We start from the raw sequence: 17,564 nt of genomic DNA, 5'->3' as shown, positions 1-17,564 counted from the left end.
CGGGCCCAACATCGGCCACGGAAGTCCATACACTGTAAACGTATTAAATACTAGCGCATATGTCAGCTACAAACAAAACCAACCAGAGCAGCAGATAATTAATGAATGCAAGTCCAAACAGAAGAACTGAGGAAAGGATACTTCTCATAAACGAAAGGTCTCAAAACATCAACCAAACCAACAACAATCCTGTCCTCTCCCGTTTGGCGGATATGAAGGAATATGCAACCCACACTCCATTGGGAAGCTGAAGTTTCCAAGATGAGAGAAGAGGAAAACCAAGGCAAGACCTGTACAATAGACACAGAGATGCAAATGCAGTACAAGAAATTGACAATAGAGAGACAGCGTGAAAAGGAAAGCAAAGGAAAGATACTTAAGAAAGAGAATCAGAGCAGGACACCCAAAGCAAGTCACGAATACCAGAGACATGGAAAAGACAAGACAATACAACTAGCTCACTCTAACTCACTAATGATAGAGGGACTGAGGGGAAGCCACTGCCACCAGCTCACTAATGACAGTGACACAAACATGGAAAGTCAATGTAAAACAATAAGGATCAAGAGGCAGAGAAGGGGAGTCAATGCAACACACTAATGGGTGAGACACGCGGGTTGTCAATAACGACAGAGGGCAGAGAGAATGTTAATGCAACGCACAAATGATTGACAGAGCGAAAGTCATCGTACCTCACTAATGATAGAGAGGAAGAGATGGAAAGAAAGAGAAAGAGAGGAAGGGACAGAGGAAAGGAGGGAGTAGGAGGGAGAGGGGGGGAGAGAGAGAGAGAAAGAGTGTAAGAGAGAGAGAGAGAGAGAGAGAGAGAGAGAGAGAGAGAGAGCGCAAGCCGGGGCCAGACACATAGAAGCAGAATGCCATAGAAGAACAGGGACAAAGGAAAACAAATATAGATGAATAGAGGTAGCCTTTTGGCCACAAAATCAGTCATCTTCGAGGAAGTACTGTGCAGGAGATGGGAAGGGGCTACTGAAAGTAGATTAAGGAGGTTGTAATGACGAATATGGGGTCAGCTGTGGAGGTCAACCATCAAAGCTGCACCAGGATTTTGTCGATGCCATTATTTTGTATGCTTGATAGTGTGCCAGCATGTCACAGGCGGCCACTTGGTAGCACACACATACGGTTGGCTGTAATCCCAATGAAATGTCTATTTCATCCAGACAAAGGGGCCTTTAATCGGTTGATTCTCATGTGATTTATCTGTTAGGATTTGGTGACAGTCTGTCGCAGGTCGCGTGACCTGGACCCATTTCAAAGAGGGGTTTCTAGACAAATTCTAGTCAAAGGCTTCCTTACACAGCTTGGTTTTCACAGCTTCTTTGAAGGTGGGTGTGTTACGCAGGGCCCCGATGTGTGGCCCATGCACTCCTGCTCTGCTGACAGCTGTGAGGGGCATGCTTCAGAGTTGCATTTGGACTTTGCCAATGCCATGTATTGTGAGTCATAACTTGCTGGGCATCTGAGACCATTACCCACAATGCCCAGGCAGATCGCCCGCCGCCTGAAATGCAAGCATCCCATGAATAGCCAAAGATGGAAACTCTGCCTTTATAAGGAACTCTGGTCTGGCATCTCAAGGGGCCCCAATCCCACATGTTTGCAATGACTGTGGCTCAAAGCCTCTTTACCTGTGCCACTTTCACAAACTGCGTGAGGACCTGTGCCCGCTGCTGGGGGGTGGGCTTGCTGAGGATCATGAGTTGGATCCACTGGGAGACACTGTTGAAGAGGGTGATGAACCTCTCGAGGATGGGGTTGTCCACTGTGCAGCCATGCATCACAAAACTGTGATAGTCCTGGAACTGGAGGGGAAGAAGAGGGAGGTGGAGAAGGAGGAAAAAGCAACATTTCAATGTAACCAATTACGATATTTGCATGTGGAGCATGACCTCATGTCCTCGTTGAGCATGGCACCACATCCACCATAAAACGCAACCTCATTTCCTATACAAACATGACCACCTCCTCATTGAGACTGGAATCACTTCCTCATAGCATTGCATCACCAACCTCCTCAAAGCATGTGATCTTCCAAAAGTAGACATACTTCTCAAATCAGCCGTTTAGGTTGATTTGGTCGAATCTATTTGGTCGTTGGAGAATTGGTCGAATTTCTTTTTTTTATAGGCTAACTTTGCCATATATATGCAGTGGGAGACCCCACACAAACCCTCCAATAACCCCTCTACAATAAATACATCCCTAAACCCACCCGCCACACACATATATATGGGGCAAAATGCATTAAACATTTTGTGACCAATTCTCCTACGACCAAATCTCAAGCGAAGTAATCAGCCAGTCCCAAATCACCATGTCTCTCTTTCGTAAAGTCTGTCATGACCAGGACTGATGTCTGGCAGAGGGACTCCCAGGACCCCCTTGTTAATTTGTCTCTTTCGTTAAGGGCTGTGATTGGTCCTGAAGATACCCAGTTTGCAGGACTGCTCTCATTGAAACAATCTTCGTTTCAACGAAGCCCCAGAGGAAACTAGGAGATACCTCCTCCTGGGGGATTTCATCTGTAAAATCTTAGTCAGGGCTTCTAAAATGCCCCAGGCAGTCTTCCCATTAGATAATGCTCACAGGGGTCTGGGTCACATGCACCCTGCTGACCAGCACCCGCCCCCCAGGGTAACACTGGTGTGCTTTCTCCTCAAAAATGAAAAATAGCAATATTCAGAGAGGCATGGCATGGGTAGGACAAGTAAACCCAAGGAAGGATGTCAAGAGTGTTCAAAGACTTTTTTCCTGTATGGATCGGAATGGCATAAGGAGTTCTCCCCATGCTTGTAGTTGGCACAAAAGGCAGAGCTGGAGGGCCACATGGGTGCACCTGCAATCTTCTAGCTGCCATTGCAGGATTTTCAAACGAGAGCTGTTCCCCACTACCTTTTGTAGCACGCTCCAACCAAGCCTAACACTCCTTTTACAATACTCTTCTGACCAGCACAAAACCTCTAGTATTCTCTCATCCAGCCAATGTTATTTCCTAACTATGTTTTTCTGGGTATTTATTTAGCGCGAACCTATTGTGAGAAAGCAATGGACCAGGTACAGGGGGAAGGGACTTACAACATAGCATGTATTAAAGCCAGTGCTTTAAGTGGGAAGGGGCTAGCCAGGATGGCACCCAACAGTTTCCAAAAACTGCTCCTGAACCAGGGCACCACTGGATCTTCCTCCATCCCTCACTAATATGCACCCATATTCAGAGTCTGAAAGCTCTCCAGGAGACTCAATGTAGGTGAGAATTTCAGGCATGAAACGATTGACTTACACGCTGTGAAAGGAATGGATTCATGGAAATGAGATGTAGCCCACTGCCCAATCTGAAGCCTGACATCCGAGAACAGAGGCCATCTAAATGAACATATATGATTAGTGGTTTTCAGCAATGTTTTCATTGGGGCGAGTATTGTGACACTCTTTGGTCATGGAGAGCCTGGTGGTATGAGGGCTCAGCAATGCAAGGCGGGCAACTTTTGATGATTGTTCAAAACATGCCGTTTAATTAAATTGTAAATAATATTAAATGCCTCACTATCCCTACTCTGATGAGGATTTCCATGCCTAACAACACTAAGGTGAAACACTGTAACACAGGATAGCTGGCCTTCACACTTAAACATCAAATATACAGAGAAAATATATGGCAATTCAATTAACATCAACAGTAATGTTCATAGTTTCTTGATAACCTCTTAGTAACCTGGGTGAACTCCCTTCCCCAGGATTCAAGGTAATTCAGCTCTGAAGTTCAACAAAAACAAACAAGGAAATCCATATAGGAAGTAAAGTCTCAGCTTAGTTCTTGATGTTTCAATGTCAATGTAAAGTTGTGTTAACCAAAGTTCCAACAATAGCAAAGCTTTTCTTCTTAGTGAAATAAGGACTTTCCAGTTCCTCAAGATGGCATCAATGTTATGCCCAGACACAATGCGTTGCCACCACTTCCAGACATCCAAGAAGACCTGCCACAGTTCAAAAGAAATACCATCTCTAGAAATGCTAGCGAAACACAAATCTTGGTTAGCAGTTATTATGTCTCTATCCACAAGGTTAAGATTCACAATATATATTTTTAACATGGATGACTGCATAGTGCTGCTGCTTCTACTTCAACAACTTTAATTCTACTGCAGTTTACCATGAGGACATTCTCCTCTTCCTCATAGTATTCTACTTCATGTCTGCAACTGAAGTCTTGCATCTACTGACAATCAAATATATCACCATAACCTCAGTACTTTGTGATACCACCACAACTTCAGTACTTTGTGACTCAAAACAGGTTTTGGTTCTAACAAGATTTACTTTAAGGCACTTCAACACTTTCACATAGTCAAGGCATTCTTCCTCTGAATTTCTCTCTTCAAAAGGAGCAGCCTCTTTGCTTCTCTTCTCTCTCTGCCACAACAACAACCTAAGTTTGGCTTTGTGACCCACTTTTCTCTGTCACTTACAATCTTTGTGTCAACTTCAAATAATATTTGTGGGCAGCAAGTTTCCCTTCCCCAGCTTTGCCTCCATCTATCTGCCAAATGTTAGCCAAAATAATTACCCAGAAGCCTTGGTGCTACTCACTTGGCTTCAGGTAATGCTGTAAATACACTTGTATCCTAAGCAAGGTTAAACTTCTATTGGGCTCACAGTATTGGTTAGATTGTTTTCTGGCTTTAAGAAAGGCTGCTGTCAGTCTTACTCGGGGAATACTCTTGGCTTGGGCAACACTTGCTCTCTCTCTCTCCAACTGCAGATACAACCTTTAAACACTTGACTTCTTTTATGAGCAATTGTTGTTAGCGTGAATGAAGATGCAAAGTTCACTCTTCCTCGAAAAGTGAAAATAAGCCTACGTGCCACTTCTTCGTAAGGTTTAACAATAGCATTTGCTCTTCACGCGCGTGAAAAAGAAATTACCCTATGACACTCGAGTGCTACTTTTCCATTGCCACATTGTTAAAAATTCAACTAGCAAGTTCAACTCGCTTCTGCTTATATGCGAGTGAATATTAAGCTGGATACTGTTGCTGGCAATGCTCGCTCAAGGTATCAGAACGCCAGGTTTGACTCACCGGCTTCAGTGATCCCTGTTTCACATGTTGCACAACTTCTGCTGCTTCTGGCTTCATTTGGGACCCACAACCTTCCTCGTTGAAGGGGTATCTGGTCCAGCCATTCGATTAAGGAGCCCCTCTCGCTCCTGAGACCCATGGCTTTGCAACAGCTCCTCGCTTCAGTCTCCGACACACTTCTGGCACAGCAATCTCTGCAATTAGGCTCACATGGGGAAAGGCATCCTTCCTGCATGTCTTCCGCTGTGCGGCCTTTGCAACTCAGAGTTTGGGGGAACAGGACCCTCACAGAAAAAGCAGGTGAAATCTGATGCATCAGTGTTTCAGCGTCCCTTTGGTTCTCCCACTTCTGCCTGGATTGCCAACACTGTGTATGCATTCTTCTGCCTCTGCTACTACTGCACGCACTCCAGTCACAGTTCCAGTTCCTTCCAATTGACTGCACATGAGGAGGCCTTTAATGCCTCTCAGGTTCCTTCAGATGTGGGCTATTAGGCTTAATTGCCTGACTACTACCCACAGCATGCCTCTTCAACCCTCTTCCTCATCCCAGTACTTATGGAATTATGGGACTTGTAGTCTGCAACAACAAATTTAGAACAGCCATCAAAAGTGTGAGATTACAGGAAAAGTTAAACAGCGGGGCTTCCCAGTCTTCCTGGCCTGTGCCCACCACCCCCATGTGATCCTCCCACAATACACCACCCCCAGTGTCGGGATCAGGAAGCGTCTGCCTTTTCCTTGACATATGAGACAGGTACTCCTCATCCATTTAGGGAGAACAGTGACAGGGAGGACAGTGTCCTTTGGTACCTTTGAGAGCCTTTTTGTCACCTTTGCAGCCTCTGGGAGGGGCTGAAGACCTCTCAGTTGACCATCAGCTGCCTGCTGAGAGAGGCAATCATGTTGGCATTGTAAGGAAGGCATGGTATCACTAGTAAGACAGACACAAGTGACCACAGTTCAAGGGTGTTTATTGAACTTCAAAAAGGGTGTGATGAAGGTCTATCTACCATCAAATAATAATAATGCAGTCCTAGTGTATTCCCGTCAAAATAAAAGGGCCTATACTAAAAAAATAAAATATTGCCAATCCTTACCTCTAGATACAAATATTGTGGGGGTAGTGTTCATGAAAAAAAAAGAAGTGTTCACAAAAATGATATGTCAGGATATTCAGGCCATTGGCCTCCCTTCGGTATCAGGTAATAGTATAACCATATGTATGGTCGCCGTAAATAATATCGCCAGGAAAAGGTCGCAGCGATATTATATGGGTGACCATATATATGGGGACAGGGGCAAAAAAAAAAAAAGAACAAAAAAAGTTTGGGGGTTGCAGGGGTGTCCCCCGCATGTTCCATGCAATAATGTCGCCACAAAAAACAGCCATTTTTTGGCGATATTTTTGCATGCCGAGATTTTAGTGGTGACATTATTACATGGAACCCTCCCTTCCCCACGTTTTCAGCATGGGACAAGGCGGTTCACTCGAGCATAGCACACTCTCAGGCTTCTTTGGCACACAGATACAGTTCCATTTACCAACATCAGGGCCTTCTGTGCCCAAGTCTTAGAGGCCCTGATGAACCAAAACAAACATAAAGTTTCTTTCCTATTACAAGTGCTCAAGTCAGGTGATTCACTCTTCATCCTGGATCCCCCTCAGCCGGGCGCAGATCCCTTTTTATAAACACAATCGTTACTATGGAACCCTCCTTTTCTGGGCTCAGATCCCCTTCTACAATGTTCAGATAATATTCTTTTCCCGGGTGACTCACGGTTCACCCTGATCCCCCTCAGCCGGGCTTAGATCCTTCCTCTTACACAATAAGTCTCCCTCAGCCAGGCTCAGACCAATTGCAGCTCCTATTAGCTATCAAAGACTTTTGAATCTGCACAGGGTTTAGATTGACCCGTTGCAGGACCACTTACATTTTACAATTCACAATTTAGATTTGCCACCTCTCAGTTGGATACCTAACAGAGACCTTTGAATGAGCACTCACGTGGTGCCGGACCACTCTGTATACGGTATCTATCTTGGCTTCAAAAATTCAATCACTCCTTTGATGTTCAATTATATTTGCATCGCTCATCACATACGCTTCACACACTGTTCTCTTCAGATTTCTGCTTACAATTTTGCCGCTTGCAACCTTGGTTCTAACACAGACCGGTCTGCTATCAGTCTCCCCATCTCACCGGCTGTGCTGACTTTACTGGTGCTGCTTTGTTGTAGGAGCCAAGGACAGTATCACAGCAGCAAGCGCTCCTCCCCACCTTGGCTATCAACACAGTAGAGCCTCGGGTCCCGCCGGCCCACAATGCACGTTTCATCAGCTTTATTTCAAAGTCTTATTTTTCTAATCCTCGGGGGTTCATGAAAGTAGCGCTTTTTCTCTGAAACGGTCAAGGGCACTTCCTTCCTTGCAACACTCTCTGTTCTTGCCGTCTTTCTCCTCATATTAAACTGCCATCTTGGAAGTGCTGCTTCTTCATGTGCTTTGCCTTGCTCAAAGTGCGCTTTTGTGCTCCACCTTTTATCCATGTAGGGAAGTGTGATGGAGTCAGGTGTGTGTAATGATCAGTAATTGCCTGACTCTGCCTGACCATCGTGTTGGGACATGTCAAGTATATAGCACAGGTGTTAGTCTGTTTTCTCTCACAGTGAGCTGTCTGTGAGAAAGTGCTTGTGTCGGGAAGGGGGCGGGTGGAGAATGAGTTCCTAAGTATCCTACCTGGTAGGATGGGGAAAAGGTGTTACAGGGAAGGGGATACCGCGTCTCACCATCTGGTGTCCCACACCCAGTCCCAGAAGACCCCTCATCTAGGTGATCCTCCCGCACTGGTCCACCCCCAGGAACTGGATCCAAAAGCAGTGGCTGTGTCCTGGCCTCCTAGATGACAGATCCCCAGAAACTAGAGGGTATGACACCTTCTGGTTTCTCACAGCATACAGTCTGGGCCAGGCACAGTGCTCTCCTAGTATTCTGAATCACTTTACTCGGGGCGTGGCAGTCTCCTGAGCAGAGGCTCAATCTTTTCTGGAGAACAGTTGGCCAGCTACATGGGCTTTCACTCAAATTTGTGTACATTACTATTGGCTGTATTTCACTGGGCATGAGGATCAAGGAATTGCCCACTCCATTCTGAGGGCGGTTTCAAAATGAGTTCATTAAATGCTAAGTAATGCTATCCTTGACCTGACCTAACTTCCCTGACTTATGTCCCGTCTTTTTTGTGTTGATGTTACTTGGCGCCCCGATACCTACAGGCTTTCGGCGCCATATATAAATAAAATGTATTAACTAATTAAAGGTTTGCCTGGTGTGCAGTATCCCAGTTTTCTGTGTGTTTTTAAAGCTTGAATCAACTTACTTAGTATACTTTATGAGTTAGGACTGGGGCGAGGAAGAGGGGTGTGGAGATAATACCCTGATTACTTACTAGTAAACTTCATTACTACTCCTCCTACTCATCTTTGTCCCAATACTTAAACCATCACTCCCCTCATACCCCTGGCTGGGGTTGCTTCAACTTCTTTGGCAGCCAGGTGGGTTATGGGTAAGTGCCCTTTCTTTATAGGTTACGAAGAGGGGTTGGAGCCTAAAGATTTGATAGAGCTGATGTTGGAATTGCTGTTAGGAAGGCAAAATGTCTTCGTGATGAAGGACTGGGACGACGAAGAGAAGGACTGGGACGACGAAGAATAGGACAAGGAGTAATGAAGAATACCGGTAAGTAATCATGGAATGCTCAGACTGATGTCTAACGTTGATGCTCTTCAGTCGAACATTGTTTTTTTCTGTGCTGTCAGGCACTATTTCAAACCTCTCTCCACTTGGCCAAGCATATGCTCTCTGTTGCTTGTCTACTGCGACTGAACCTAATCTCTGCCTTTTGTTGGTCTTCGTTTCCTGCCCACACGGGCAATGTCGATTAGGAACCTAGGAGTGAAACTGCTGAAACAAACAGGAAGCAAGGATTCTTTTTTTTGCATTTGCAGGGCGTGTCATCGTTCAACATCTCGAGCACGCTCTAAAGCCCTCCCAAGCTTCATGACACGAGCCTGGGATGCTAGTGAACGGCCAGGCCACCTGTACCTCATGAGGCCCAAACACAAAGGCCTCAACTCAAAAACATTTGCACTGTATCAACGTGAAAGAGGGCAGAAACATCTCAGATTTACTCAAGCCACCTTATGCCACAGTCACAATGTTTTACATAGGAGCACATATGCACATGTTGCAAGTATTGTTGAGATATCCTTATACCAACGGACGGTTAAAAAAGGAAACTGTTTGGGAATCTTCCAGTGTGTTCCAATGCCTTCAATTCATGGTGTCTATGACAGGGCCCCCTGAAAGAAGGGGCCCAGGGCGCCTGAGCTTAACATGGTGGAGGGGCCAAGCCCCCGCCCTCCCTGATTCTTTGTCATAAGGGGAAGGAGTAATAAGCAGGGGCCACCGCTATGGTGATCACCGCTATGGTGACGCAGGAAGAAAGGGAAATGGTAGCCAAGAGGGACTTGGGAACAGGAAGGGGAGGAAGCCACCTCCCCTGGGTAATACCTGATTAGAGAGCGAAGGTAATGACAGGGGGAGCATACTCTTGCTCCACTTAACTCCCCTGCTGTGGTTGTACTTTGTACACTCCTGCCTTGCTGATCGTATTAAGAAACCTTTCTGAATTATAGCATTACTGTAGGGGGAACATTGAGTCTGCACAGACTTACTTGCGGACCGCCACCGGGGCAGAAGGGCTTCATTGAGGGCTAAGCAACAAGGAGTAGCTAGCTGCCGGTGCCCAACTCCTTGAATAGCAGCCAACGAGGAGAAGCTGCCTGCGTGAGACAGGCAAGAGGAGATGAGGCGGGCAGCCGCCCATGATCGTGATTGTGGCGGCAACGTGCGCTGAGGAATCCCTCAAACCCACATGGCTCCAGGGCCCATCTAGGCCGGCAGGCTGCTATAAGAAGAAAGTGGTCCGCTTGCAAGGGAATGCTCGCATGTGCATGAACAAAGATGGTGGATTAAAGAAAAGGACCGAGGAGCAAGCCGGAGCCTGGCAGCCATTTTGGGTTGCTGCAACAACCCACAAACAATAACGGGACAGTCGGGGAAACCCTTATCATCGCATCATAGTGGTTCTCCTCAGCCCGGTGTTTTCTTCAAAAAGAAATAAATAATGCAATTACAAATCAAGACATTTGGTGATGAACATCCTCCCTGGTGACGCTTCAAAACAAAAGTAGAGGTGGTGAGCAGCTTTTCAGAACAGCAACATAACGGCCCAACAATCAAAAATTCAAAAATAAACAATTAAAGAGGGATACAAAATTGAAGACAAGGAAATAAGGTGACAGAAAATGTTCAGTTGCCAAGTGGCCCAGGGAGAGTCCAGGGGCAACGAGCATGGAGAACACTGATGAGATGGTGGACTTATTGAGGAGGGATGGAGAGACCACCAAAGAGAAAGGGGTGGGCTGGCTCATATCACAAGCCACAGCTAATGAGGAGAGAGACCCGGATAATACATTGGTGCTGTAAGATACAGAAGGGAAAGATTGCATCCAGGAAACACAGCCACAGCGAACCGATAAGGAAGAAGTAGAAGTGGGCCCGTTGACAAGTAGGTGGTCCAAGCTGAAGGAGAAGAAGATGGAGACCACGGAGGACGATGCAGAGGTGCCAGACAGATTAGAAGCGGCTCTAAAAAGAAAAAACATTGAAGAAGAAGAAGACCGTCCAGCAGCAAAGAGGCCTTAGAAAGTGAGGAAGTTATCAGTTAAGGCGGTGGAAGCAATGGCAGCAGACGATCGCTAGAGGAAGAAAGTCCCTGGTGGCCTCAACTTTGGCGGCTGAGACTAATGAATTAGGCGAGAGAATAATTAAATTGGTTGAATTACAATTTGAAAAAGCACTACGTTGCTTGCATGATACGTTATACGTTAATAACATAGATTTCTGGAGAAACAACTATGGCTTACAGGCCAGCACCAGCAGGGAAAGCAAAATTAACAGAGTGCAGAGTGGCAAAGGGGTTGTTGCAAAAGCAAACAATGACTCAAGAGCACCTGCGAGGTTGGGGCAGGGGCAAGTCTGCAGCAAGATAACCGTGTATCTCCTGCAGCAAGCGGTCTAAACCATGAATGAAGGGAAGTATCTGTCCCATTACAGTTAGGTTTCCCACGGGGGGCACCCAAGCAGCATACGGCCAAGGGGACAAGTTGGCTTCAGCAGTAGGGGTCAGAATGAACCCGGGGGTTACACCTACAGCCATGAAAGCAGCAAGCCGAGTATGGCACATAACAGTAGAAATCAAAGCGAAGATATGGAGTCAAGTTTTTTAAAAAAATATGTTCAGCTTGCTAGAGCTGGAGCAGATTGGGTTGGATATAGTAAAAGAGACTAAGACGGATGACGTTAGGCAAGATGGCAAGAAAAGAAAATACCTTTGAAACACAATTTTCTGTATAGGCATATTATAAATACCCAATACATTTATAAATAGATACATAAGGAAGGAGAGGATCATAATGAATTGGCTGTATGCATTTAGAAAGTAAGCGTCGATAATGGTTGAAAAAGATCCAGGGGGCACCGCTGCATGGATAACATATGAGCAGCGCATCCACAAAGCGTTCGAAGCATATGGGAGAAACACGTGGCTTAAATATGATGAATGGTTTAGGCTGAAGATGCAAATGTATCCCAACATGAATTGGGATGATGAGGACCTTTCAGGATGCATACACCAAATGATATCCAGGAATGGGCACAAGGACAACACAGGGGATGAGCAGCAGCCATTTCGGGGGCATTCCTCCAGCTGGAGGGGTAGAAGTTACTATAACAGCGGTAGAGGAAGGTGGCCCTTTTCGGGCAGTGGTGGTGGCTGGTACAGAGGGCATGAATCTGGCAAAAGCACCACCTGCTGGAAAGTTGAGAAAGGGAACTGCACTTGGGGAGCCAACTGCAAGTTGAAGCACGTATGCAGCAAGTACAGTGGTGACCATACGGCCAACCGGTGAGGTAACAAAGAGAAGCAGGTCCTAAAGCTGAGAGATCAAGCAAAACAGAAAGGCGGAGGAACCTAGAAAAATTCGAAAAGCCCTAACCCCGATCAAGATCGAAACATTGTGGCTGCTTCTTAATGCATATCATGACAAAACAGTGGCACAGTCACTCCTAAAGGGGTTCTCAGATGGGTTTAAGATATCTAGCCACAATGTTTGTAGTGGTTCGATCCCCAGGAATTTGAAATCAGCAATCAACAAACCAGATATAGTGGAACAAAAGTTTCAAAAAGAGAAAAGGCCACGCAGGATAGAGGGGTCATTTGAAGCAGCACCATTTGAAGAATGTGGAGTTTATGCCCTGGGGTTGGCCCCAAAGAAAGATGCAGGGCAATTTAGGCTGTCCCCCATTTGTCCCCATTTGTCATACCCCAACGGAGCTTCTGTAAAGAGTGGGTTAGATCCAGAGCAGTGTTCAGTTGGATATGCATCTTTTGACGAGGCACTGGACCTGATGAAGCAAGAGGAGCTCTGTTCTGCTTCAGGTTACTGGGTCTCCAATTTCATGGACAGCTGTACTTTGACAACTGCATGCCTATGGGCTGTGCAGTTTCTTGCCACTCTGAGCTATTCAATACCTTCATAGAGTGGGCAGTGAGGAAACTATATTCAGTGGCGAAAGTGGCCAACTACCTAGATGACTTTCTCTTTGTAGGAATGGAAGGAGAGGAAGAATGCGAGGCAGGATTAAGTGCGCTCCAGAAATTGGCAGATCAGCTGCGTGTCCCACTAGCTCAGGAAAAAAACGGTTAGACTAACAACAAAATAGACATTCCTTGGAATTGAAATTGACTAAATTGAAGCTAACTGCAGGCTGCCCGCAGAGAAGGTGGGGCAATTTAAGGAGGCAGTGCAGGAAATGCGAGGAAGTGAGAAAGTAACTTTAGCAGAACTGCAGAAATTGATGGCGCAACTTAACTTTGCTGGGAGGGTCATTCCAGCTGGTAGAGTATTTGCTAGAAGGCTGGCCCTGAAGACCAGAAGACTGTGAGGCTGACGCAAGCGCATCACGACATACGTTTGGATATGGAAGTAAAAGAGATCTGCACATCCGGGAAATGTTCCTCCAATCCTTTAATGGGGTTTCAGTATGGAGGGATCCATGGTAGTATAGCAAAGAGATGGATCTTTTCACACATTCCTCAGGAGGTCTGGGATTTGGAGCCTTTTTGGTAGGAAGCTGGTGCATTAGCTCATGGCATGGAAAGTACCGAACCTAGTGGGGAACATAATGTTCCTAGAACTGTTTCCCATCGCAGTTCGTTTTTATATCTAGCAGGAGTAGTTGGCCACACAGGTATGCGCAGGTGCATACGAGATTAAACTCTTTAGAGCAGCATTCATGTTAAAAAATGCTGGGGCCTTTAAAGTAAGTGAAATTGCTGCAACTAACAAGGCAGGGCATTGCCGTGGGGGTTTGAGGAAGGCCAACGTGGCTATACATGAACAGGTGGTTAATATGAGGTTAAGCTATTACTGAAAGGTCACACATGAATTAGGCAGGTAGAGGGCGATGGGTCTCGTTTTAGTGCATACCAGATGACAGCTGCTGCTCAGTTTGTTTTCAAAGGATTTTTATGGCCGTCAGAACCGTGGGTACAAAAAACGTGTTGGTCCACGAAAACGGGCTACCGTCAGTTCCGGGCAGCGAAGGGCATACTTTTGAGAAGGTTACGCAAGGACCCAAAACATTACGGCACCCAATCATTCAGAACAGGGGCGAGCACTCTAGGAATTAAGGCTATCGGGCGGTGGAGATGGGGTGCCTAGAAGAAGCACATTTGTATTTGTATTTTAGTTTATTTGTATAGTGCACCTGGCCCAAAGGCATCTGGGCACATTTCTTAAAGGTTACAGTTACAAGAATTACATATACATAGAATTACATAGCATGGCATGGAATTATATAAGATACCTATACATAACATTTTACATAACTATTTACATACAGTAGATAAATACAGTAGTGTTCCAAAGGCTGGCATAACACATAGCAAAAACAGAGATAAGTTGTTATAAGCAAGGTTTTATATGTTGGATCTAATGGTCCTGAGCTACAAGCCAGATTTTGGCTTTGTTTTTTAATGCACGGAAAGAGGGTTCTGATCTGAGTAGGTTGGGTAAAGTGTTCCAAAGCCTGGCAGCGAGCACCGGGAAGCTGCCACCCACAGCTTTCTGAAGCTTGAACCTTGGTAGTAGAATGCAATGTCTTTGGGCTGCTCTATGGGGTCAATCAGAGGAGTTGGACACAAATCTGTCAGACAGGTATTTCAGTGCCTGATTGGCTAGACATTTGTGGGTGTCAATGAATTGAGGGAGATTCTTTGGGTGACCGATAGCCACATTAGGTTGCGTCTAGTATTTGAGATGTGGTGGGTTCTAGGGATATTTAGCGCTGCCCTAATGGCGTTGTTTTGGGTTACTTGTAGTTTATTTAGATTGCATTGGCTAGTCCCTCGATAAAGAGCATTGCAATAACCAAGCTTTGACATGATAAGGGTTCTAGCCAGGGTAATGCAATTTGCGGTAGTCAGGAAAGGTCGACAGGCATTAATAGGTTTACATATATAGGCCGTTGAGCAGATTATGGCATTAGTTTGTCTTGTTAAGGAAATAGTAGAGTCTAGATAAATGCCAAGGGTTTTAGTGCCATTAGATACCTTTATAGAATTGCCAACAATGGTGAACGAGTTAAAGATCGGTTCTAGTTTATTTAGTCTCTGTTGAGAACCCAGGAGGAGGAGCTCTGTCTTATCGTCACTAGGACAGAGCCTGTGTTGTACCATCCAAGCCTGGATGACCAGATACACGTCGTTTAGAGCTTTGGAATCGACTCTATGATCTCCAGTGATTAGGATTGAAAGGATGTAAGGCACGACAATGATGGTTATATATGTTTCTCTTCCAATGATATAGGACGCCACATGTAGCAGGAAAATAGCATGAGTGATTGGTCACTCATTCGTGGAGAGAGCAGCGGAATGGGCGAACTTCAGGAGAAATAAAAGAAAGAAGGCCTTTGAAAAGACAGACATTCAATGGTTTGGTAAGCGAGAGATGAGATGGGACGAACTTAAGAGCATGATAAGGAGGTTGAATGAGAAGGAAGCCCCTCTCGACATGGTGATTATTCATCTAGATGGGAACTACCTGGCTCAGATGGGCATGGGACAACTGCTGAGTGAAATATGCCTTACATTTAAGTCTTTGAGCAAGGATGTGGAGGCTTGCAAATTGCTTTGGTCCGAGATGACCTATAGGTTCTCTTGGAGGGAGGCACAATTGCATACCACAGTGGAAAAGTCAAGTAAGAAATCGAACATGGCCAAGGCAAAATTTTGCAGGGGGGGTGTCTTTTCAATGATTATGCGCAGGCTGATAAACCTCGGATTGCCTGGTTACTATGAGACGGGCAGGGTTCATTTGTCAGAAATTGGTTTGGACCTCTTTTTATTGTATTTAGAAGATGCTCTAAGTGAGCAAGGTTGTGAATAAAAGCACATTTATACACCGATGGGGCAGAAAGGAGTCAAAAACCCTTTTTGCTGTGGCGGTTACTCAGGCGATCGAGCAGTGCCAAAACGATCCTCCCGACAGAGGGCAAGAATGACCAGGAGTAAGTAGCACCCTTTTAGCCTGAAACAGCAGGGGGGGTGACAATATCAGATAAAGAGGTGCACCCCACTTTTGGTTTGTCAGCTTCCAGCCTTGCCTGTAGGAAATAAAAACCTAACTGCGTTCCCCGCAGCCCAACAGTGAGTGGGAGGCACAGGGAGGTTCGGGGAGTGAGAACCAAGTATGCAAGGTAAATAGTTGGCTGGTTGGAGTGGAATAAAAAGAGATAAAAAAAAAGAGGGTGCTGATGAAGAAGAAGACTAGACAAAGGGTACTGCCGATCATCTGGGTTATTAATAATGAAGGTGTGTTTTGAAGTTATAGTTTGTAAATATGTAATAATAAACTGTGGCCTTGTTTTGCCACAATAAGAAGAGCTTGGTCTGGCACCAGTTATTCATACAAAGTAAGCTACATAGTTATTGTGGGATATGTGGGGGGCAGTCGAAGAGCACCCGACCACCTATGTTAAGAGCCCAGCATCTGAAGATAATGCTTTAGGAAAATGCAAAGCACTAGGCAATCAGGTTGAAAGTTTAAATGCACTATGCAATCACTTTTAAAGTTTATGTGTTTAGTTTTATTTTCTGAATGTCCTTTCTTTGTGATGCGGCTGCTTCGCAACATTGCACGAGCGAGGAGAGGACACAGCGAGTGCACCATTTTACGAGCTCGAGGCCTCATCCCGGGTTTTTGAACGTTCAATGGGCCTGTAGGCTGAGGTGGGGTTCCCCCGCCCCAATGGGTGAGGCATTATTGTTTGCTTTAGAAATGATCTCATCGGGAGACTCTTTCACTTGTTAGGCTTCCGCTGGCCACGCAACTCTGGAGAAAACAGGAACTTGGCTGCCACGCGAGGAAACAGCATTCCACCTGCACGCGGGAAGGGGGCTCGAGGGCTCTTCTGAAGCAACGGAACGATCTACACGCATTCGGATACTATGAAAGTATGTTCAGAATGTGAGGCTCGTTAGTGTAATAATCCGAGTCTTGGTCCTCTTCCAAAAGTAGGTGGACCATTGTTATGGTCCAATGGAACAAATATTAATTTTTTTAAAAGTCTCCCCACATGGTGAGAGTCCAATTATCATGTGTTTCACAAGCTTGAAAGTTAGGGCCTCTGCTCACAGTGAAAGGTTAGGGCATCTTGGAGGATAGCTCAGGGGCAACGTGCTCGCCATGGAAGCAATACCACACGGAGCACCACAGGTTCGGTCCCCAGGTCCACGCTTAGAAACCTCTGGGTATTAACTATGTTATAAATAACTTATCATATCATAATCAGTCCTAAAAACATGGTCTTTGGGGGTAGATTTTCGGTCCTAGCAGGCCCACCTACCGTGCCATGTCACACCAGGCCGTGTACAATTTCAGAGCTGAATAAACATCACAATTCTTTTGCATTATCAGCAAGTTCTGCGCTCCATCCCCTCTCTGCCCTTCCCGCCCACTCTGGAACTTTGAAAGAAACCTTGTGCCATCTCAGCTGATATAATTCACAAGATCCGAAATAGCATCCTGGCTACTTCTTCTGTCTCGCCATCTTATTCTATTGACCCTCTCTCTTCCATCTCCTTTTACTCTCTTGTTTCTTCTCTCCTCTAACTTTAACTCTGGCTCCAACCCTTCATCTTGTGCAGCTGAGGTCTACAAAAACCTGGTTCCTATACTAGCATTGCCTCTCTTGGATAGGCTGTACCTTTCACGTCGTGAGAGCGAGCTCAGGGGCAACACGCTCACCTTGGAAGCAAGCTGACAAGGAGCAA

General features: G+C 45.7%; 1 protein-coding gene across 7 annotated transcripts in view; it reads right to left on the bottom strand.

The window, feature by feature from the left end:
* RASGRP2 (RAS guanyl releasing protein 2) overlaps nt 1–17,564 on the bottom strand; it is a 336,802-nt gene that overhangs the window by 234,383 nt on the left and 84,855 nt on the right. For all 7 annotated transcript variants that reach the window (XM_069645042.1, XM_069645041.1, XM_069645039.1 and 4 more), the window contains exon 7: nt 1,653–1,826. In XM_069645042.1, coding sequence (XP_069501143.1) covers nt 1,653–1,826 — 174 coding nt within the window. The remainder of the gene's footprint in view (nt 1–1,652; nt 1,827–17,564) is intronic.

The sequence above is a fragment of the Ambystoma mexicanum genome, chromosome 2p (assembly GCF_040938575.1).
Source record: "Ambystoma mexicanum isolate Mex_15411 chromosome 2p, UKY_AmexF1_1, whole genome shotgun sequence".
Taxonomy (NCBI): Eukaryota; Metazoa; Chordata; class Amphibia; order Caudata; family Ambystomatidae; genus Ambystoma; species Ambystoma mexicanum.
This window is presented reverse-complemented; position numbering and strand designations above follow the sequence as displayed.